The sequence below is a fragment of the Ursus americanus genome, chromosome 36, assembly GCF_024610735.1.
Source record: "Ursus americanus isolate L20-20 chromosome 36, mUrsAme1.1.p, whole genome shotgun sequence".
In the NCBI taxonomy this organism is placed as follows: Eukaryota; Metazoa; Chordata; class Mammalia; order Carnivora; family Ursidae; genus Ursus; species Ursus americanus.
In genome coordinates, this window is record NC_142162.1 from 25,953,325 (window position 1) to 25,977,630 (window position 24,306).

Here is a 24,306-nt window from a genome sequence, read left to right on the forward strand (position 1 = left end):
AGCACAACCCCAGCTACGCGGAAAACATTAAACAGTTAAATCTTCCTTGTAACAGCCAAGTCACCGTGTGACATGTCCTACAACAAGCATGGGCAATCGTACTCACTGCAGTGGCTCTCCGTTTCTTTCGCACACTCTGGCCGTCGTTCTGTTCGGCACCAGAGGTACAGCTGCTGTCTGTGGCCGCGTCTGCCAAACTGGAGATTCCAAGGGCTGAGGATGTATTTGATAATAAAGAGTTTCCTTCTCCATTACTCTCCTGGGTATGCTGGTTCTCTGAAGATGCCGCAGAACTCTCCTGGCTGTTCAGGTCTTTGGCCAAGTGCATCAAAGGTATTGTTCGGTCAGAGGACAACTGCACACTGTGTCGCCTCTGACCAGAAACATTTTCAGCCCTCTCGCCTGTTCTTAGGGAGGCAGCCAGAGGTGTCACTTCCTGCTTAAGGCCCATGGTCGTTGTCTGACTCTGTGCAGCCCTCAACGAGTTACTAGGTGAAAAAATCTGCTGGGGCTCATTTTCTTTGCCTGTACTTTCCTCACTGAAGAAGCTATACACAGAAGGAGCCCTGTCCATGATCACACTGCTCTCAGAAAGGCTTCGCTTCCTTGCCAACCCAGGAGACGAAGAAATGGAAATACCTTCCCACTGGAATCCTTCTAGATTGGACAGATCAGGCTCCCCATCCAAATCCAAGACCTCTTGTTCATTTTGAACTAGAGGCACCATTTCTATGCCAAACCTTAAGAAAAAACAAAGACCTGGTTAGGGGAGAGGGGGCACCACTTAATGAGATTACAAATATAAATAAGATGGTTTCTGCCCTCAAGAAGCTCACAGTCTATTAAGTGTTCCAGACATAAAGTAAATAACCATCTGTTAAGTACTACAATGTAACAAGTACTGAATTAGAGACTTGCGCACAGTTAAGAGAATACATTTGAGGAAGTGAAAATTGAGAGTTTTATTAGCGTGGAGCTTTTCTAAACCAACAACAAATAATTTTTAAACAGCACACAAATCCAAACCAACCAAACAAAAATATTTATGGAGCATTCACAAGTGCCAGGCACTAGGCTAAGAACAAGAACTTTATAATCTCAATATTCAAGTGATGATAAAGGATGCACAACAAATATGCTATTTCAACAAGGATAAAAATTTTAGCCTGAAGGGCTATGTAATATAATACAGGTTGATTTTCACATGGCAATCCTACGTTTGATGCTGCTTTTACCATTCCGAAAAGTTTAGCACCTCAACCTAAGATGAACCGCCAAAATTCCACACAAGCACTTAAGAGCAAGTATTCTGTGATCAAGAGTACATAAAGAAGGGTAACTATTTATAGGTTCTGAGCAAAAGGCAGTAAGAGCAGTGACACATGAAGACTGCACCGCTCATTAAGATCTAGAGACAGATACAGATGCACAGATACTCTTTCTCACACCATCGCTTTCTTGCCCCAGTAACTAAAGCGATGGATTTCGGATCATTTTTTTCTACGTTTCATCCCATTTCTTAGAGGCTGATGTGCTTCTTTGCAGCCTGAATTCCCTGTCAGCAAACACTCTACTGCATTTGTTACAGAAGCAGTCACTCCTTAATATTTAAACCAGACATCTACGACATGTATGTCTTACAAACATTTAATTAACAAGTAGAATTCTCTTGACCAGGGTCAAAGGGTAAGTTTAAAAGAAAGAGAAATGGGATACTAAAAAGAGGTACACACCTGGGCAAGCCTTTGCCTAGCTCTTGCTTTTTCTTGGTTACTTGCTGGATGACCTGTTCCCAGTTGACATTTCTCCGAGATGCATTTAGAATCTGCCGAAGGGTTGGCTTGAGCCCAGATTCCTTCTCTGTCTCACCCTTCCGATGACCGCTAATATTGCGAATGCGGCGAGCACTGTTGAGATTTGGCTCAGGAAGGTGTGCTCCAGTTTTGCTCTTCAAACTAATGTGCCGGGTTAGATCTCTCTGGAGGGAGGCAGGAAAGCCAAGCTTACTGAGCTCAGGCAGAAGAGGGCCCGAGGACTGACCTAGATCGTTTTTCTGAAGCTCCGCATCCAAGCTAGCGCTCTCAAAACCTTCTGTTTCGTAAGATACGTGAGCTTTAACAGGGTCATCCGCCTGTGCATCTTCTAGAGAAGTTTTCAAGTCTAGCAGTAAGCCAGAGGGTGGACTGGCTGCAGAGGGCATTGGTAACTCAGGTTCTTTGTGATGAACTGCTGAATTGCATGCATTAGTGGAGAGTTTTCTACATGCTTTCAGGTTTTGGTCATCCCCCTCTTTCTCGTCAGCGAGGTGAGTGCTGCAGGATAACATGTCTGTGGTGGCAGAGCCCAGGGTTCCAATTTTTGATCCGTGCTTTTCCGTGTCGGACAGCTCCCCATCGCTTTCATCTTCTAATGTGTGTACCTGAAACTCTATCTTCAAAGATCCTTTTTCAGACTCTTCTACATTCCTACTTGCTTTTGCAAAGTTCCTGGTCCTTTGAGAAGTGCCAAGAAGTGGATTTTGCAATGACTCATGACACTGTAGCACCTCTTTGGCTTTTTGCAACGTATCACTGAAATTTTCGTCAGGTTCTCTCTGAGTGCCAAATGTACTTTTATTCCCTTTTAAAACATGAGGACATGAACTTCGCAATTTGGTTCCGTAAGATGCGTGACTGTCTTCCATAGTGGGTTTGTTCAAGGGATTTGAGTGTTCTCCAGGAAAAAAAGAATTTGTTTTGGTGTTTTTTGAGGGATTCTTTAAATCTGGCTTTTGAGGAACTGACTTGGTGACTGGAATTGGAAGGAGTGCAGATTTTAAAGATGGCATCTTACTTAGGTGAAGCTCTTGTTCGTGCTTTTCTGTAATGGGGCAATCTCTCACTGCCTCGTAAGAAGCTGCACAGTCAGAAGGGGCTTTGTGAGTAAGAGATCCACTATGTGTTTCTTTTTGTGTTTTCAGCGTGGGGGAATTATTTGGTTCATCAATCTGGAGCTCTGGTGTTCCTGTGGTTGTCAAGCTGAAGTCAAAGAAAGGCTTCTCTATCATTTCTGACTTGTTACTGGCGACTTCTTTCATTCCTGATTGTAAATCCAGAGTCTTCTGGGAAGGGTAAGGGGTCCAGCGATGGAGCTTGTCCCTCGCTACACCGCCATTCTTCCCACCCATTTTGGAAGCTACGGGATCTGTCTGTTTAGTAGTTTTGCTTTCCAGCTGCTCAAAATTGAAGTTGAGTAAGCCTTCTGAAGGAAATTTATCACTTGTAAATCCTTCAGAAGGACCTCTATACGTGGCAGCCGTACCCACTTTGTCACTTTCCTGCCGCTGCCAACTATATCTCTCTTGATTGTATTTGTTTGACTTCGATTTCTTGTTCCACAGCATCGTTAGGTCTTCCATCTGACAGTTAGAATTTCTGTTTCTCCCTGGTTGAAATTTGTCTCCAGGGCCACTGTAACTCCAACTATTTGTACTACGTACACTGGATTTCCAGTTTCCGTTACTGCTGTTCATATGCCAACTGGAAAAGCCACCTGTTCCTTCAGAATGCCAACTGGAATTCCTTCCTGTACCATTATGATTCCAATCTACCGTTCCGCTATTTGAATGCCAACCACCTCCAGAATTACTATGGTTGTGAAACCAAGTTGAGGAGCCTCCTGCAACACCCTTATGCCACCCGGAACATCCTCTTGGCCCACCATTATTCCTCAAAGAATGTGGGAAGTTGTTTTTCCTAGTATTGTTAAAGCCATCTTTCTCCCACTTCCAGTCTCGCTGAGGAGGTCCACGATGATGCCATGCTGGCTGGCTGTAGCTCTCTCTGTCTTGGTAAGGGATTCGGTCTTCTCGTCTCCATTGGGGTCGCCTGTCATCAGAGTTTATTTCTTGGCTGCTATTAGAAGGTTCATCTTGTCTGGGAGAAGAACAGTCTTCCATTAGAGATTTAAAGAAATTATCATGTTTCCTGTACAGGCAGAGCCCATCAAACTTCCCACTACCTAGTATCTCCTCGGTTACTCAGAATATATGAGTCTATTTTTATTTCTAAAAGTGGCTGCTTCCCTATCTTTAATACAGCTCAACTTCTATTTCACAGTTTATTGATTAAGACATTAAACAGTATATCTTGTTTCTGCTATCACCTGAGAAATGTTAAAAATCTAACACATTTATACTATCCACCTTTTCCTGCTCCTATTTTTCTTAGCATGTTCCGGGACTTTTGTCCTATCATCCAATTATTGTTTTTACATTATGCACCTTTTTGAAAAGAAGCACAATTATATTTTGTAGCTTTGGCTAGTTATCATTAATTAATACAACTTAAGTTCAGCTGCTCTTAATACTGTGGATTTTTCCAGTTGTAGGTTCTTTCTCAAAAACCCAGTTTCTTAACCTATTTTAAACGCTAAGATTTCACTTTGCATCATCACCTTCGTTAATAAACACTGTATCAGGCACACATCCAATGACTGTTTGTGGTGAAAGAGAACTGGTATGTATAGCTCCCGTTCCTGAAAGGCTTACAGCCTAGCTGAGAAAGAAAGTGAGATCACAAACAGGAGTAAAATAACACACACCAAATAAGCAGCACCCGCAATCAGTGCTATAAGGAGCTCCATGAGCTAGAGGGTTTTATAAAGCTACAGCTGTTTCAACTATTCGTGTTAGCCATGGAGCCCAGAGACATGTGGATAAACCTAAGTCAACATCACAGGAATAGGTGCAAAATCACCTTCCTCTACAGACTGCCTGTGGTGTGCCTGCCATAGTGCTCCACGTGCATAGGTGCTCAAAACACGGAGTAATACTAGCTAAAGCGTACTGAGTACCTGCTAACCGTCAGGCACTTGAAGCACTTTATAGACACCATCTCATTTAGTTTTCACGGCCCTGAAGCAATTCTTCTTATTCCTACCTTTTGGGTGAGGAAACCGAGCACTGGAGAGGCTGAGTACCTTGCCTAGAGTAAGACAGCCAGGAAGTGGTACGGCAGAGATGTGAACCTCGGCAGTCTGCTTCTAGCACCTACGTTCTTCACTGCTGGGGCTCTGAGAGACTGAAAATCCCCAAACTAAGTTTCTGCTGTTGGGCTTCCGCCTCTTAATCTGACTTAAACTCAGTACTGACTTGAACTGGTTCTAAAAGCATCTAATGTCTCTAAGATTTTGGAAATTTGGAATTTCTTCCTTTTTCACAAGATGGAACTAAAAGTTAACTTACCTGAAAGTTCAAACGTCTACTTACATTATGAATTACAACCATTTCTAAATAGGAGACCTTAAGTCCCCAAGTGACAAGTGTTATTACATACATGTACAGGATTTTTGTAACACCTACTGACCCAAACTGCTTTTATCTTTTGTTTCTAAGCAGTATACAACTTTTGACATCCAAGAAGATTATGGACTTGGCTACATTAATGGTATCCGGAACTGGGTGGATCGAGCAATAAATCTGTCACAAAGTAGAATTCCTAGATCGCCCTGAATTAGCTAGATCAAGGGGACAAAAGCAGCCAAACACATAGCCCAGGAAAAGCCATCTAAATTAAAAACCTCATGAAGGAAAAAAGAAAAAAACTTCCTAAAGAAATAAGTAGATGACTATATATAAATCACCAAAGAAGCATATCAGAATATTCAAAGAATATTAACTATGATATGAATGTCTAATTTACTGAGCTCTTTTACCTTCTGACTTAATATTTAATCATCTATACAGATAAGCTAATAATGGCACAATTGTGTAAGAAAAAAATACACGTTAGTCTCCTAGAGACTTCAACACCCTTAAAACAAGAGTAAACTGCAGCTATACTAAAGTAGTAACAATGTCATTTGAAGGACTAAGCAACTAAACGGATTTAAGAACCATGCCACTACTGACGTTTTAAGACTAAGAAAGTCTCCTTCAAGGACTTGTTCAAAACACTTGTAGCATGTACAGGGAAAACTACTTCCTTCTTATGCTAAACCTCTAACTAAAAATGAAGTGCATACCAAGCATAACTAGTATTCAAAAAGTATCTTGAAAATTTTATTTTAGAATTGTAACGTTTCTCATTATATTCTAAGACTTGAAAAAATTACCCAACCTCTTAACCGCTTCTCTCTCTTACTGAAAAGAAAGAGAAATCTGAAAATTTCTGCTTCATTAATTAAATTCCTTAGACCACAACTCAGTAATGCAAAAATACAAAAGCCTAATACCTGAATTATAGCAGTAGGTATCAAATTATAGAGTACAAGCTGGAAAACTTATCTTGATCTTGACACTGTCAAACTTAAAATACAAATTTATTCAATTAATACTTACTGACACACTAAATAATAAAAGATTAATCAAATTTGGTAGAAGCACCATTTTAATTCATATCAGGCAAAACATTTTTACCTAATGGATATAATACTATATACATATATCAAAGAAGCTTATACACTAACACCTTTCCACTAGAAATTTTGGGTACCAAATAAAACAATTCGCTGGTGTCCAAAAAAATTGGAAGCAATAAAAACAGCTCTAAACACAGTTATCAACATAGTAAAAATGTCAGATATGTAGCACCTATAGTTAATTTTTATAGAGGGGCAATACTGAGTTGTTGTTGTTTTCCTGAGTTTTTTTTTTTTTAAACAGATAGTACAGTAGTTCAAGAAAGGATTCCACTGACCTTTTATGCATAAGACAACAACCTCAAGCTAACCTTTGCGATGAAGTCTGAAGGCTATAGGCTGAAAAGTATAGAAATGGAAAATGTAATCTCTATTACACTCTATTTAAAAGAGCCTTTTTAAAAATCAAAATCATTACTTACCGACTTTGTTCTTTCCTTTGCTTTATTAACTGAACGAGTTCCTTGTCAAAATAATCTTCTTCCTCTTCTTCTCCCTTTCCATCATCTTCTCTTTCCTGGGCATCAACATTATCTTTGTGCAATTGGCTAGAAATGTGCTTTGCATATGCAGAAAGACCCACTTCTGTGACCCCGCACACTCGGCACTCATGACTACTGTCCCTAGGGAAAGAGGGAGATGAGGGACATTCAATTCTCGCCACTGGCATGGCACACTCAACAGATCTCTTACGGTTTCCTCTGAAAAACACTGCACACTTTGGCACAGTGAAGGATTAGTGCTAATCAATTTCAATGCTCCTTTCATCACTTTTAGTAAGTTTGTTCATAAGTTATTTTTTAAATGATTTTAAGATTCTTTTCCAGCAATCAAGAGGCAGTACACTTCAGAATAATGTAGTTTAGGAGGAGAAATCTTCTTGAATTGCTGTACTTAAAATCTTGCCAGAGGAAACATGGTGAAAGGGGAGGCAGGGCAGGGGGCTCAGAGCAAACAGAAGTTGCTCTAGAGCACACCCATGATGCCAGCTGCACTCAGGAGCCTGGTGACAGCGCTGACATTTTATCTCAGGCTCGAGAGCTTTCTCCCAGTGAAAGTGAAGGGGTGGAGAAAAGAGTAGGCAGCCTAGCCAATCCCAATGTGGTAGCTAAATCGGAACAGCTGGAGCTCTGCCTGGAATGTGAAGATTCCGGACCCCGGAGCAAATGATAGGAGTAGTCTCAGCAAACTTTTTTGGTCTGGATGATACATGTGACCTACATTCTGCTTCAGAAGGGCTTATTTAAAAGGGAATGGAAAGCATTTCAGTTGTAGGAAGTTAACAGCTGTGCTAGGCAAATGGTTTTTCTCAAGTTTCAGAAAATGCAAAAGTTTAGAGAGAAGCAAAACCTGGTTCTTAGCTCAGAAACAAACTGAAGGTTTTTTCTTTTACTTTACACAGTCAATGGTAAATCTCATACTTGGCCAGTTTACAACACCAAAACCTTTAATCAACACCTAGAGCTGTAAATGAATAATTTAACAGCTTTTTTTAGCTTCCTGCAATCCCTCGATTGGTTCAGCTGTCTATGCAGCCATTGATGAGAAACATCTGAACGCCATGGCCACAAGTGTAATGAATGGACAGTAATAGCCATTCAATAATGGCTCAATGGGCTTAACTCTATCACTTGTCTTGGGTTTACACTAGTGATATTTTTGCATTTCCTATGCGAATCTCTATTATTCATCTATTTATTTACTTATTTTATAAGCAGAGGCTTAAAACCATGTATATCCCATGTATACATGAGACACACCCAAGAAAAATGAGTAACTCTCCTAGGTAACCTAAGCCACCAACTTAAATACTATCTTTAGCTAAAGGCAAAAGAAAGAAAAGCAGAAAGGAGGAACAGTTATTGGAGGTAACCAGGAAAAGCAAGGAAAACAATGGTAAGGGTAGTTATGTAGATTTAAGCTGGTGCTTTCTCCACTGATAAAATTCCCTCCCTATGCCAGTCTTCAAAAAAAAAGAAAAAATCCACATAAAAAGACATGCTGTCTTTGATAAGACGGACAGACACACACACATGCACAACACTGCTGCATCCTCCCCTCACATCTGTCTATAAAGAATGGCAGAATTCATATCAATTAACCAGAAGAGAACCTCAAAACTGAGCACTTCACTTACCAAAAGATGGTTTCTATTACAGACCACCTGAACATGCATTTAAAAAAACAAAACAAAACAAAACAAAGCACTTGCTGAATACCTACTAAATTCTGGGCATCATGCTAACTATATGGCTACAGTTGCCTACCATGACAAAGTAGAAATAATGCCCAGTAAATTAAAACAAAACAGTTTTTCACCTCGTAAGAATCATGGAAAACACCTCAGAAAAATGGAGAAAATTCCTAAGTTTTTACCTTTTTTGAACTTTGTAACCTCAAATGCTCTGGATACAATATAGTCTCTGACATTAAGAATCACTTAATGAGTTCTGACCAGGTTCCCTCGAAAATCTCATTACCTGATTATCCTGTATTTCTAATCCTCCAAAAAGCTTAAATCTACTATTTCACTGAGCATTTTCCACTAAAGAATAATCCTCAAATTCCTCCAGTTTGCCAAGGATACCCCTACTCTTCTCTCAAAACTACTGTAGCTCATATGAAGTGTTAATTTGTAACAGAAATCAAGCCTTTTCTCATGGCAACACAAAAAGAAGTTAAAAATATGTAAGTATAAATCTGTCCAACATTGGAAGAGTCTGAAAACTGCAACTAACCTAGAATACATAGTTTACACTATCATAAAAATTCGAATCATACTTGTGGTGAGCATAGCATAACATGCAGAGGTGCTGTATCATTATGTCTTACACCTAAAACTAATATAACACTGTGTGTCAACAATACTTCAATTAAAAAAATTTTTTTTTAAATTTAAAACATAAAGTTAAAAAGAAAATTCAAATCAACTGAATTTTCTGGTTAGAAATCTTTTCAGCTTTAAATTCTCTAAAATTATGGAAAATGTTTTCATCTACTTTTCTATGTAAAAACTTATAGAACGCTAAACTGTATATTTTAATACCAGGGACATCTTTCCTAAAGCCATTCTTGAATAAAACTCCTGCTTATACCCTTACATCTAAAATGCAGAGAATTTTCCTCATATTCAAACCATCAAAATCCCTCTCTCTTCACAGATATAACTGGAAGACCTCACTGTTTAAAATATTAAGGAATGCAGTGTAGACAATATTTAACTCTGTTAAAAATAAACATTCACAATCATAAACCCACACACTTTGCAATCCCCAAAGCGCAGGCATATGTTGGATATGTAACAAATACTCAAACACAGATTTTTTAAACATATGTGCTTTCCTTGTAAGAAAGGGTATTAACCATAGTTCTAAAGTTATATTTAATAGAAAAACACCTAAAGAGACCCTGCCCACAAGGGTAGAGGCAAGAAGTGTAACACAAAAGTTAGCACTAAAAACAAACTATTCAAAAACAAAAATTCCTAACGTTTTTCCTATAAACGAATGCTAGTTTAAAAAGAGAGAGAGAGAATCTTTACAAGAAACATCAAAATAGGAGACGAGAGAATTCACATTTATCTAGGGAAAGAACAGGTTAGGACAAACACATCTCTTAAAAACGCAAGTGTCTGTGTCTGGAGGAAAGCATATCACCTGTTCTACATACAACAGGCATTCATGCTTCTACATATGATGTTAGGGAAACCACATATTTAAAAAGTTAATGGCAAATTAAATAATATTTTAATGATGCTATTTTCCAATTCTCTATCAATAACCAGTTAAAATATTTACTACTTTGAATAACTATATAAAGTAATTGTTGGGGAACACGTACTGCTTTACTTCTTGACTAATAAAGGCAAAAACTGTCCTCAGGACATTTAAAGGAGCGCCCAAATTAACTTCATCCTGTTACCACACAATTTCCTCTCATGTGTGAAAGGCAAAGCCTTAAGATATTCTACCCATAAGCTTTTCTTTATTAAGCTTGCTCTAACTATACCACAACAGCTGGTCGGTAAATAAAGGTTTGTGCCCTTTTAATAGCATTTATCTGTAGAAACAGGCCACACATCTGAATAAGTATACTGGGGAAAAAACAGAGAAATGTTCCAGATGTCCAAAATTGTGCACCAAAAAAGAAAGTTTCTTACTGAACTTAATAAAAATAAACTTAAAAGTAATTAATTAAAATAAAATTGAAAGTTTCTTACTTCTCAAATTTGTATTCAAAACCTAAAAAATATGCTCTTTAAATTTCTTAACCAGATCACAACTAAAAATTAGAGTGATACAGGGGCGCCTGGGTGGCACAGCGGTTGAGCATCTGCCTTCGGCTCAGGGAGTGATCCCGGCGTTCTGGGATCGAGCCCCACATCAGGCTCCTCCGCTAGGAGCCTGCTTCTTCCTCTCCCACTCCCCCTGCTTGTGTTCCCTCTCTCGCTGGATGTCTCTATCTCTGTCAAATAAATAAATAAAATCTTTAAAAAAAAAAAATTAGAGTGATACAAATATAAAGAGAAACAGAAAGCCTTAACATCAGAAAGCCAGTAATTAAACATGAATTCCACAGAAAATAATCACAAACTGAAGAGAGGAAGGAAAAATGATGACTAATAACTATTTGTCCCTATGGTACAAACTAGTGATCACAGTTCATCACTACAGTAAATGCTCCAAGTAAGTAAATGATTTTTGAGATGTTGTTTTTTATAGTTTTGTCAGTTGTTTTTCCTTGCTACCTGCTTTGCCTTCACCCTTATAATTTGTTACAGGCTAGGAGACCATATAAAACTGGTTAGCACTGTATCTAAAATACAAATAAGTAAGTACTAAGTGTTCCCTTCTAAATAAAATGAGTTTGGATGCTAAGGTTGACATTTTTATTGTTAGCCTGGAGGCTTGTAAATGCTTTCTCCTTCATCATTTGACTATGGTCCAAATAACTGAAAATGATACACAAAATCTCCAAGGCACAGTTGATGGGTGGAGTAGCAGAAAAAAGTTACTGAACAATAAATATATGGCATATAGTTCAGTTACGTTAATAAGACAAGACCAAATGTGTCTATATATAAACGTAAATCTATGTATACACACAGAAAGAAGTTTGGGTAGGATATGGACCAAAGTGTTTACTTTCCTGTAAGAAGTGAGCAGGACTTGGGGGCTGGGGCACATTAGGGTTGAGAGGACTTCTACTTTTTTTACTTTTTACAATTAATTCTGTATTCATTATGAATATGAATCTTAAGTAATCAAAAGGTTTTTTAACGTCTCAAATAGCTGATTAGTGGATATATGAAGAAAATAAGGCATTAATCTTGGAATAAAAGTGGCTTCTCTCCTAATGACTAGATTTACTTGACCTCATGTGTTTTGATTTATAATATAGTCAGGTGGCAGGTAAATAGCCCAGAAAAAGGTGAATTCCAACAGGAAGTCTGCTGGAAACGGGATAAGATGATACCCATTTAGAGAATCAAAGGTTTGACTATCATTTCCAATGATAATGAGCTAAAGATCACATATATTCAAGGTATTAGGACAAGGATTCTCCACGCTAACTCTGAATAAAAGCCTCTTTTATGTTGCTACTAAGACCTAACCCTCACATAGTAAGGAACTGAGACCATGGAAAAATTCCACAAATACACTGAACAGATACTGAAAGTTTACTAACATATTAATTTGCCCACACAATCTAAAACCGTATTACTTGAAATACAAATAACTTCAAATGACTTAGTCTGGCATCATGATTAAAGCTTGTATCTGTTATTCATGCAATAAGATAAAATTAGTATCTCCTAGTTTCCCAATGTTTCTCTGTTCATGCTATCGCCAAACCTCAAATTCAAGTCAAAAACACCAAAGAAGAACCACAGATGGGGAAAAAAAAAAAAAGGACACGGAATACACACATATGCTCCATTTAATTTTGTGTTTACTTATTAGACTTTCTTTCTTTAAACATCTCAAGTTTTACATCACAAAATAGCATTCTTAGATATCAAAGTTTGTACCCTGATTTTATTTACACTAATGAGACTCAGTGCTTTTCAGCAGACTTTGGACTTCTCAGACTGTTCCAGCAACACTACAGGTTTCTGGCATGTAGTAATTTGTAACACTGCTGAGGCAATAACATAGAAATGTCTTAGTTTCAAGGCTGGCATATAGGAATGAGAAAATGTACTAATGAGAGAACTCCCCATCCCCACCCACCTTTGTTACAAATGTACTACCTAGAGCTGCTGTGAATTCTATACATTGGAGACGCACAAAGATTGATCCTTTTGGAATGCCAAAAAACTACTGTAGTTGTTAAGAGTTCTAAAAGATAGTTTTGTGTCATAGGACCATATTCATTTATGAAGGATTACTACAAAATAAGCTAACAGGCACCCTCAGCACTCAGATCCCCCGAAAGTCACAAGTTTATGGAAGAGAGCCGTTCCCATACCTGCCCTTCAGGTTCTCAAGTTCCCTGTGATGCAACATGCTCCGCATGTGTTCGTCCATCTCCTTCAAAATTAAAGAAAGCAGATTAAACTAAGGGGGATTGCTCTGGGAAAAGAAATTCCTCTGTTTTTACTCAGTCAACAATTGAGGTTCAAGTTCTTTGTGTCATAAGTGTTTGTCCTGGTTACCCTTCTCAATTCAATATTGAAATCAGTTCCTAATAATTCTTGTTTCTATTCTATTCTAGCTATGTTTTTGACATTGTTTCATTCTTAAATAAAGGAATTATTAAGAAAAACCTATTTAAATGGCTTTCCAAAAAGATTAGAAAGTATACCGTCTTTAGGGGGCAAAAGATTTAAGAATAAACTATGTGGGTTTATTAAATTCTATCCCTAAATAAAGAATTTACTAAATTTATTTAAAAAAAAAAAACAACTCTGAAATCACTTAACTTCTCAACTATTTACTTTTCTCCATACTTTCCCCGCTCAACTCAGAGTTTCTCAAAAATAAGCTACAATTCTTACTCAAGTCTTGGCCTGGGCTTGGCATACAGTTGTCAACACCTGCTGAATGAACAGATGGATATATTAATTCTAGGTAGAAGTTATGGATATAAAAGAACTTCCCTGCGGTTGATCAGAAGTTTTTTACAACTGCTTCAAACACAGCTCAATCATGCCTCCATCTTCAACGCACGCTCTCCCCCAATTGATCTGTTTGGTTCTAATGAAATGTCTGAAAATCTACTAGGGTCTCCTCTACCTCCAACCCATCCTTAATGGGAGGAAAATGAAATCCGTGGAAAGAGTTTCCACTTAAAAACATGCGCACATACACGCACGCACACCGCAAAAAACTCAAAAAGCTGTAAACGTCTCTCTCTTTGTCACGCGGACATATATATGGGCAGCACACTGTAATTAGAGAATGGTTGTTCATGTATAAAGTAAAGGGCTGCTATAATTGTTGCGTATTACTATTAACTGGACCCTGTGTTTAACTGCCTCAAACATTTCCTCATATGAACTGCAAAACACTGCTGAGGGAATATTACTAATTTCATAAGGATACAAGGATACACAGAAGCTAACTCATTTATTCACCAAGTATTTATCATTGCTTGTTAAATGCCAAGTACAGAGCTAGGCATTGAAGGGCTAAGTGTGAAAATACTCAGTCTTGTCCTCTCAGAGTCAGAGATAATCAAGTGGTCAAACTCAGACCCTGACATCTCTGACACCAAAGCTAAGGTTTTAAATACCACGTCACGCTGTAACCACCTAGTGCAGTGAGATTTTTCATTATGTACAATTCATTGGTCAAAAAGAATACAACAACCCAGTTACCTATTCTTACTTTAGGTTACCTACCACAGTGCGACAAACAGTTTGTGATTCCAGACACTTCCTTTAAATGACAATTTTACTGAAGACGACCAACATTTCCTTCCTATCTCATAAAGGCTTCACTTGGAGGGGACAGCTTTACATGTGACCCCCCCCAACCTACAACTGATTGGCCACTAACCAGAATGAACACTTACAGAGCTGAAAGTGGAATCAAATTAGTGGCATAATCAAGAACGAGAACAGTCCATGAACAATACACAAGACCTGCTCAAATCCTTACGTATCCTTTTGTTCGCTCTTTCCTTATATTAGATTTACATATACCAAATCCCGTTCCTTTGAGCTAAATTTAAGTTGGTTCTGTTTCTTGCAATGAAACCATTCCTGATCAAAACAGCATTCACTGAAATAGGTTATTCTCTGATATAAAAACCAATTCTGTATCCTATTTCAGTTATAAAAACATTATCATTCAATATTTGTTTTAGGGTGACTTCTGATTGTCTAAAACACTTCACAAATCTTTTCCTAAATTTACATGCGAAATTTATTAGGAATAAATGCAAATAGCGTGACAACCTGAGCTTTCAAAATAACTAGGAAAGATCCACAGGTATAAGATTAAAATAATAGCCCCAAATGCTCAGTTACTAAGCTTCTATTTAGCTCTTATAATATTAATCAGTAATGTGTTATTTAAAGAAGGGGGAGAAAGGAAAATTTTTTTGAAAAGATTTGGCAGTTGAACAAATTTATAAAACATTGAATAATTCAACAGAATTTTTTTTTTTTTTAGTATTTTTAACTCCAGGGCTTCTCAGTCTTTCACAAATTAATGAGCATCCAGTGGGGAGCCTGCTTCTCCCTCTGCCCGTCCCCCTGTTTGTGCTCCCTCTCTCTCTCTCAAATAAAAAATCTTTAAAAAAATAAATTAGTGAACATCAGAATGCTCAGGGATGTAGTACACAGTTTTTTCCCATACTCAGAGCACTTTAAGATTCTTTTTCTTGTCCACAGTATATTTGGAGAAATCAGGGTTACAGTTTGGAAGACTAAAGGAAAGCACTGCTTCAATGTACGCTGTTGATAATCAATCTAAAACTCAGTATCAGAGTTATCTCTTTCAATTAACCCATTCCGCTAATTCCTTAGACCGACCACATTAACCTTAACACACAAATCATGCCATTCCCTTGCTTAAAAACCTCTAATTGGCATTTCCTAAGGCAGGAGTGGGGAATCCCAGCTCTTGATTTTTCATTATGATCCATGAAAAATATGAAGAGATGAAAACATGTTTTAAACCAGAGTAGAGGGGCGCTTGGGTGGCTCAGTGGGTTAAGCGTCTGCCTTCGGCTCAGGTCATGATCTCAGGGTCCTGGGATTGAGTCCCGCATCAGGCTCCCTGCTCACTGGGGAGCCTGCTTCTCCCTCTCCCTCTACCCCTGCTTGTGCTCGGTCTCTCTTGCTCACACTCGCACTCCCAAATAAATAAAATCTTAAAAAAAAAAAAGAAACAAACAAACAAGGATCCTAGGTGATTCTTATTAAATAAACAAACTAACCAGAGTAGAAGAAACACCAAAAGACTTAAAATGGCAGAATTATGAGATATCACAAGACAGGGCTGCTGCTCCACGGAAGTCTGACGTGACACCCCTGAGTGTCTGCCTAATTTATTTATTATAAATTTGCATAAACCCTGGTCAAAAAATTTTAAAACTAGAGGAAGAGTTCTTTCACTTTTGTAAAATGCAGCAGCTGTATTATTAAACATGATTTTAAAATCTCAACTGATTTTTCCATCACTAACAAAAATCCTAAACAGGAAAAAAAAAAATTCACTGCAGCCTACTGGATGGATCGTAACTGAACCCCTCAGCAGTCTGGCATTCAACACATTTTATAACTGTCTGCATTTAAATTACAAATTATATTGAAGTCCCAGATCCCCAGTACAAAACTACCTTAGATAAGCCTTCTCGTGGACTCCTAGAACTCTTACACTCAATTCTACCTCTGTATCTCTATACATGTTGTTATCCCACCTAAAATATTTCTCTCCTATTTCTCTGAAACCATCTTACCCCCAAACATCTTTCCAGGTTCACTCGACCTCCCTGGCTAACCTAGCTCGTGACTATCTTCCCAGTTCTCTGAAGTTTCAATGATAATCCAGAGCATCTTGAAAGCCCCTTAGGAAAAAATTTCTCAGTACTTAAGCTAGCAGCCCTACTTTGAAAGCAAAGGATAAAGGCAAGAAAAAGCAAAAAGCGAGACAAATTACCGCCAATTTCCCTAAGACACAGGTAAATTCTTTTAGTGCTTAAAAATGTGTTTTTCTCAGGGGCGCCTGGGTGGCACAGCGGTTAAGCGTCGGCTCAGGGCATGATCCCAGCGTTATGGGATCGAGCCCCACATCAGGCTCCTCCGCTATGAGCCTGCTTCTTCCTCTCCCACTCCCCCTGCTTGTGTTCCCTCTCTCGCTGGCTGTCTCTCTCTGTCAAATAAATAAATAAAATCTTTAAAAAAAAAAAAAAATGTGTTTTTCTCTGAGCAACATTCCCACCTTGTGGACATCTAGGGTACTGTTAATACCATTTCTTTTCTGCGGCACTTTTCACAAGCCAAGGCAGAAACAATGCAGGTACAGACAACAAATGCTGTACCCTTAGCTAATCAGAAAGTAGTATAACCTCAAGTAAATTGAATTTTAAGGTCTTTTCTCTATAACTGGTATAACTAAACTAGTAACTGTTATCAACTTTTGAGTATCCTCAAATTTTGGGTAGAGATTTAATAATATGGTTACTGGCTTTATGAGGCACTAAAGAGAAAGAAACCAGTGGGATGAGACTATGATATAGGAAATAAGCATAAACAAGACACTGTTAAAAGCTTTTACCCGTCTACAAATTCCACGTCTCTGAAAAAAAAAAAAAAGATCAGTCATAAAGCCTCAGATTCTCCCTCTTCTATGTATTTATTACCTTTTTTGAGCTGTACACAATGTGGCACAATATGCATTTTCGTTCTCGTACCATAGTGACCAGATCTGAAGCACTCAACGTCACACCTGCAATGAGGAAGTAACATTTAGTAACCTTTCTCCCCCGGGATGTCTTCGTAGATTCACCTTAACACACCTCAAAACACAAGTCTTGCTCCCCTCACCTCCACCCTGCTCCTCCCGGTCTTCCGATCTTGGTAAACGAAAATTCAAGTTTTCCAGGTACCTGGAGCAAAAACTTTGGAAGTCATCCTTGATCCCTCTTTCTCACCCCATATCCACCCTCATCAGCAAATCTCGTCAGTCCCCCCTTGAAAGACATCCCAAATCCAACCTCCCTCACTAGTGAGCTCAACTGTCATCTCACAAGCCACTAGCCTACTGACTTGCCTCCCTAGTTCCACTCTTTTCCTCTTACAGTCGATTCTCAAAATAGTAGCCAAAGATTCTCACAACAGAATTCTTTTAAAATTTAAGTCAGATCACTTAACTCCTCTGTGCAAAATCTTCCAACAGCTTCCCATCTCACTCACCCAACATCCAGTCCTTTGCCAGGGACTACAAAATCGGTTTCCTCTCCCACTCTCCATGCACCACCTCACTGCCTCCATCACTTCATTCCAGTCACACTGACCTCCTTGCTAGTCCTTGATCACACCAGGGATTCTCCCACCTTAGGGTTTCTACATCTCCTATTCTCTCTGCCTGTAACATGCTTCCTTAAGATGTCTTTATGGTTCTCATGGCGCACTCTCTCACTTTCTCATTTCCATCAGTATCTGAAATGTTGCTTCACCCAGGGAGGCCTTCCCTGACCTATACAATGCTGTATTTTTTTTGCTCCCCATTCCTCCTATGCTATTAACCTGCTTAATTTATTTTTTTGCTGCACAAAGCTTTTATTGTTTCCATTTGGTCTACGGACTTGGGAGAGGGCTTCAGGGTGGTTAAAAGCTGCCTAATGGCTGCAGGGGGAGGCTCAGGCAGAAGCCCCGACACCAGGGAGATGCCAAAGGGCCCCTCAGAGGCCACTGGGTTCTAGAGGCTCTTAGTCATGCTTGAGGGTGAGCCTTTGGAAGAGATACTTGCCCAGCCCAGCCTGGGGGCCAGCCAACTGCAGGTATTAGTCAGGTGGTTTCACCTGCTCATCTAGGAAATGGCTCTCCAAGAAGTCAAGGATATTAGGCTCTGCCTGGGCAAAACCCAAGCCATGCACATATAAAAGGGCCTGGTTCAGGTTCTTCTCCAGGACCACGGCGTCTCCCATAGTGTCCAAGGTTCCACCCCACTCATCTAGGGACAGCTTCTACACGTCCTGTTAGAGGCTGCAGCCGCCCACGGGTGTCTCATCTTCAGGAGATACTGGGCACCCTCACACTTCTCCTCAGAAGTGCCACAGCCAACACGTCATGGTTGGAATACAAGCCCGGAGAGAAGTAGGTGTAGGAAGCCTGCAGATACAGGTTGACCGGATGGCTGACGGCAGCCTCCACCTGGTGGAATAATTCTGATGAATGTGGGAGCTCATGTCTGGCAATAAGGAGCTAAGCTCAGAACACAAGTGTTGGAGGCAGGAGATAGCTTAGAAGATGGTTCTGAAGGTTGCGATTGGAAAAGAGGTTGGAGAGTGGTAGGAGACTAGAAGAAGGGGTGTCCCTAGGTCTGTTCCATCCAAATACTGTTGAAGCAACACACAGATCCAAGGGACCACTGGGCATGCTACCTAATTTTCATATGCTTTAACAGCACTGTAGGAGACTGTTTCTGTAGATGGCCACAACATTATCTCCTACCCTGTGTGTTCTTTTGCAATGTGATCTTGTCACCATCACCCATCAAATGGTGTGGTTCATTTTCCCTTCCTGTTTTGACCAATAAAATGTGGCAGATGTGGGGTGCCTGGGTGGCTCAGTCAGTTGAGTGTCCAACTCTTGATTTTGGCTCAAGTCACGAGCTTAGGGTGGTGAGGTGGAGCCCTACGTCAGGCCACACTCAGCGGGGAGTCTGCTTAAGGTTCTCTCCCTCTGCCCCTCCCTGAGCTTTGCTTGCTCTCTCAAACAAATAAATCTAAAAAAAAAAAAAAAAAATGTGGTAGAAGTGACAAAGTAATTTCTGAGACTGGGCCTTAAAAAACCTGCAGCTCCTTCCTTTGCCCATTTCTAACACTCTCTCTTAGAACCAGCCACATGCTGTGAGAAGCCCAAGTCACAAGGAAAGGAGGAGGGGAACTGAGGCCCAGCTGAGCACCCAAACCACACCCAGCACCATCTGACAGTCATGTTGGGCAAGTGAGCCATGTCGGTCTTCCAAGTCCAGCTGCAAATAAGGGTCCCCAAGTGAGATGACTAAAAGAACCTTGCAAATGAGCCATTTTCAACCCACACAATGTTAAGAAACAATAAAATATTTCTTTTAAGGGGCTCCTGGGTAGCGCAGTCGTTAAAGAGTCTGCCTTCGGCTCAGGGCGTGATCCCGGCCTACCGGGATCGAGTCCCACATCGGGCTCCTCCGCTATGAGCCTGCTTCTTCCTCTCCCACTCCCCCTGCTGTGTTCCCTCTCTCGCTGGCTGTCTCTCTGTCACATAAATAAACAAAATCTTTAAAAAAAATATATATTTCTTTTAAGCCAGTAAATTTTGGGGTGGTTAAACAGCAAGAGAGAACTGAAGCAAGCATCTCTTACTACCTGATATAGTATATATTTCTTTTTAATTCTTTATTCTATTTTCAGGGACTTTGTGTATTTTGTTCACTAGTATAGTGAAGATGTAGCACTTAAAACAATGTCTGCCATAATACAGGCACCCCATAAGCATTTGTTGAACTGTTCCAAATGGAACTATCTTGGGTTACCAAATGTGAGAGCTGAATAAATACTGGGACGGCCCTGGAGGAGATAATGCTAAGTGAAATAAGTCAAGCAGAGAAAGACAATTATCATATGATTTCTCTCATCTATGGAACATAAGAACTAGGAAGATCGGTAGGGGAAGAAAGGGATAAAGAAGGGGGGGTAATCAGAAGGGGGAATGAAACATGAAAGACTATGGACAATGAGAAACAAACTGAGGGCCTCAGAGGGGAGGGGGGTGGGGGAATGGGATAGACCGGTGATGGGTAGTAAGGAGGGCACGTACTGCATGGTGCACTGGGTGTTACACGCAACTAACGAATCATCTAATTTTACATCGGAAACCAGGATGTACTGTATGGTGACTAACATAATAAAAAAACATTTAAAAAAAATATTGGGGTTTGGATTAAGACCAGAAGGTTTTCTATTTTACAATACTCTAGCACTAGCCTATTTTCCTCTTGCATCCCAGCAAAGATGCCCTACATGAGAATTTAATTTCACTCCCCAAGCAGCAGTTTTTCCTTCCACACACAACACCAGGCTCTAACAGAGATATCTGCTCCCTCACCTGGGTTCCTTCCTTAGGGATTTAAAATTCTGAGGTAATGAGGTTATAAACTACCCTAATTTAATCTTGTAACTCCTGGACAACATGGCCAAAGGACCCGTGAGGAAGAGCCCTACGGTTCTCCACTTCTCCTGGTCACTCAGCAGTTTCCTTGCTATTGTAACCCACTGCATACCACTCCTGAATTTCTGAAATAATTTTATTCAGTAACAGAGGACAAACACCAAAATAAGATTATAGGGTAAAATTTTGTCCATCTGAGGAAGCTGAATGTCAACAAGCTAATACAACAATGAAACAGACCTTTAGAGACAAATATTATTCATGCTTCTAGTACTGCTACTATCTCTTAGATCTCAAAATTAACATAAATCACTCTGGAGCTCAGTGTCGCTGCGTAATTATTCTTTTTAATTCCTCTATATCTTAATGTTTACTTCAACTTTAATTATTGTTTACATGCAGTACTTTATTTCATTCAACAAGCGTTTATTGAGTACCAAGCACTGTTCTAAGAGTTGGGGAAACAGTGATAAAGAAGGTATGTCCAGAAGTGCGTTTTTTTGTTCTTTTAAAGTAGGCTCCATGCCCAACATGGGGCTTGAACTCATGACCCCGAGATCAAGAGTTGCATGCTCCACTGGACTGAGCCAGCCAGGTGCCCCATGTCCAGAAATGTCTTTAATATGCTCCAAGTTATTAACCATCAAAGCAAAACAGGAACAATAGAAGAAGCAACAAAATCAATGAAAAAGTGTGACTTTCTGGCATAAGCAACAGCTTCTGTGGTATTTTCACATATTTAGTAGACTGAGAACTGAGCACTAAAATACAAACTGTGTTTCTATTTAGTAAAACCAAAGGCATCAACTCCTAGTAAATAAAGTCATAATAAAAATATTCTCTATCAACCTTTTAACCAAAGACTCCCTCTTTTTATTCAGTTTTCCATTCATAAACTCCACGTTTCTAATCTGCATGAATTAAGTAAATTCATTTTCATTTCTTTAAAAAAAAAAAAAAAGCAAAAAGCATATAACTGCTAGTGAAGCATTTAAGCAATAAGGAAGACCTAGTATTTAAGCACTAAATCGATAGGATTCCGGCCAAAGACAAAGGAGTTTTAATCTCTACATCCTTAATCTGGGTTAATAGATGATTTCCATTAAGCTTTCTGAAATACTCAAATTAGCTCACAGCTTTCTAGATGGGAACCACTGCTCTCTTTAAAGGTCTTACTTAACAAGAGGGCGCCTGGATGACTCATAGGTAAAGCATCCAACTCTTGATTTCGGCTCAGATCATGATCTCAGGGTCTTCAGATGGGAGCCCTGTGTTGGGCTCTGGGCTGAGTGTGGAGCTTGCTTGGGATTCTCTCTCTCCCTCTCCCCCTGCTCCTCCCCTGCTCGCTAGCTCATGTGCTCTCTCGTTCTCTCTCTCATTCACTCTCCTAAAATTTTTTAAAAAAATAATAAAGGTGGGGCGCCTGGGTGGCACAGCGGTTGAGCGTCTGCCTTTGGCTCAGGGCGTGATCCCGGCGTTATGGGATCGAGCCCCACATCAGGCTCCTCTGCTGGGAGCCTGCTTCTTCCTCTCCCACTCCCCCTGCTTGTGTTCCCTCTCTCGCTGGCTGTCTCTATCTCTGTCAAATAAATAAATAAAATCTTTAAAAAATAATAATAATAATAATAAAGGTTATTTATTTAAATAATTATTAGAAGTCAAGGAAATAGAAACCATCCAACTCTGCAACCTCAAAGTGCTTGAGAGGCTGCATTATACAAGTCAAGTAAGTATAAACAAACAATTCGACTACTGCTGTTCTTACTTTAGCCACCTTGCATTTCCCTCCCACATCACAAAAATACCCACTGTGAAATCTTTCAAATTTTCTCCAAACAGCTATGAGAAATATCTGATATTTCTTAGTCATAATAGCCTTAAAAATCCAATAATAAATACCCTTTCTCAACATCCTAATTTTACTATTCTGTCAATACAATCCCCATGGTCTGTGGGCAAAAACCGTATTATTAATTCTTTTCCTTCAGATTCTTGTATTTAGTCAGAGTCCTAATAGATTTCTATTTTTCATTTTTGCTATCTATTCTTCAATGTGATAAGCCTTCTAGACCTCATATCTATTCTCTCTTCACCCAACTGCTCCCCTCATTAAAGATTCCTGCCCTCAATATATAAAGAAGTTCTAAACCCAAGCAGTACATCAGAATCACCCACATAGCTAGTAATAAAAAGAAATACAGTAGTGAAGACAGAGTAGAATTATTGCACTGTAATCTCCAGAGACTCCATTTTGTACTTCACTATGCTCTCCCCATTCCTATGCAAGGGCAGTCACTTTTCAAAAGTGACTTAAATAGGTCAGAAAGACACGCTTCCAAGTAACCAAAATACTGTAGTCCATCTCAAATATCAATATTATAATATTTCTCCAAATATTTATTATGTAACTCAAGGCTGGAAAACACTGTTTAGTGTCAAATAACTTTATCTGAAACAATGTCACATCTCATTTTACTGTTCAAACAACCAGCACTATATGTAAGTAAGTGCAGGCTATCTGATGGTAGGTTATGTCTGATCTCCCCAACCTTACCATAAGGAAGGGATCTGTCTTTTCATAAATCTCCTAAGATTCATTACAGTAAATCCAGTAATACTTAAGATTATTTGAACTCTGACTTAATTCAAGTCAACTCAGACTCTGCAGGACAATGATATACTGTAAAACTGTGAACAAAAAAAGCTTAGAGGTGCCTGGCTGGCTTAGTCAGAGGAGCATGCGACGCTTGATCTTTGAGTCATGGGTTCGAGCCCCATGGTGGGTGTAGAGATTACTTAAATAAATACAAATTTTAAAGGGAAAAAAAGCTTAATTAGTGGGTTGAGGTGGGAGGAGTGGTACTCAGATTAGAATCCCTTCTCTGAATCCCACAGGTAACTTGCTGTGCCTCCATCTCAACCCTGACAAAAAACGAATTGATTTCTGATGAGCAAGACAGGGCAACAGAGAGACAGAACTCAGTGACAGAACACATTTTTTCCACTACCCCTAGGTTGCCCACAAGGTTATGGAGCAAAGATACAACCAGCACTTATTGGAGGTCCTCACTTTGCTCGGTGGGCCTCCCTAGAAAGTTTCAAGGCTCCTAGCTAAGGAAGGTAGCAGTAAGCTGCTAACAGAGGTCAGAAAGCATTTTTCATCACATCAACCTATAACCACAACTTTCAAAGGCTTATTCTGGGTAGCTGTCGTATTGGCTAGTTCTAAGTTCTGGCTGGCTCCTGTTTCCCAAGGCAAGTGACTGGTGGTTTCCGGCATCCAGTATCGTTGACTGAGCATAAGCTTACCAGCATTTTACTCACTAGCATTCCTACTTTTTATATTATCTGCCCTAACACAACACTTACCGAAGAGTTCATGTACCGACCACTCTTTTCAAATAAGCACAGGGCTAATACAAAGTAAAGTTAAGGCTGTGACCAGAAAAAGGCATTAAAATTTGTGCCCCTCAAAATGAAGCTGTTCACATTGTCCATCACCAGGCAAGGAAATGGACAGGGTGGCCCACTGATCCCTTAACTCAGAATTAGAACTACCGCCAGGTTCCAATTCTTTACTCAAT

General features: G+C 39.6%; 1 protein-coding gene across 3 annotated transcripts in view; it reads right to left on the reverse strand.

The window, feature by feature from the left end:
- ZNF106 (zinc finger protein 106) overlaps positions 1-24,306 on the reverse strand; it is a 64,037-nt gene that overhangs the window by 25,257 nt on the left and 14,474 nt on the right. For 2 of the 3 annotated variants that reach the window (XM_045771487.2, XM_045771481.2), the window contains exons 2-6: positions 17,215-17,300; positions 12,871-12,932; positions 6,822-7,022; positions 1,734-3,914; positions 107-740 (exon numbers count right to left, since the gene is read on the reverse strand). In XM_045771487.2, the coding sequence (XP_045627443.1) occupies positions 107-740; positions 1,734-3,914; positions 6,822-7,022; positions 12,871-12,932; positions 17,215-17,268 (3,132 nt within the window). In that variant the 5' untranslated portion in view covers positions 17,269-17,300. Of the gene's footprint in view, positions 1-106; positions 741-1,733; positions 3,915-6,677; positions 6,739-6,821; positions 7,023-12,870; positions 12,933-17,214; positions 17,301-24,306 lie in introns of those variants that run through there. The other variant, XM_045771494.2, reaches the window with a different exon arrangement.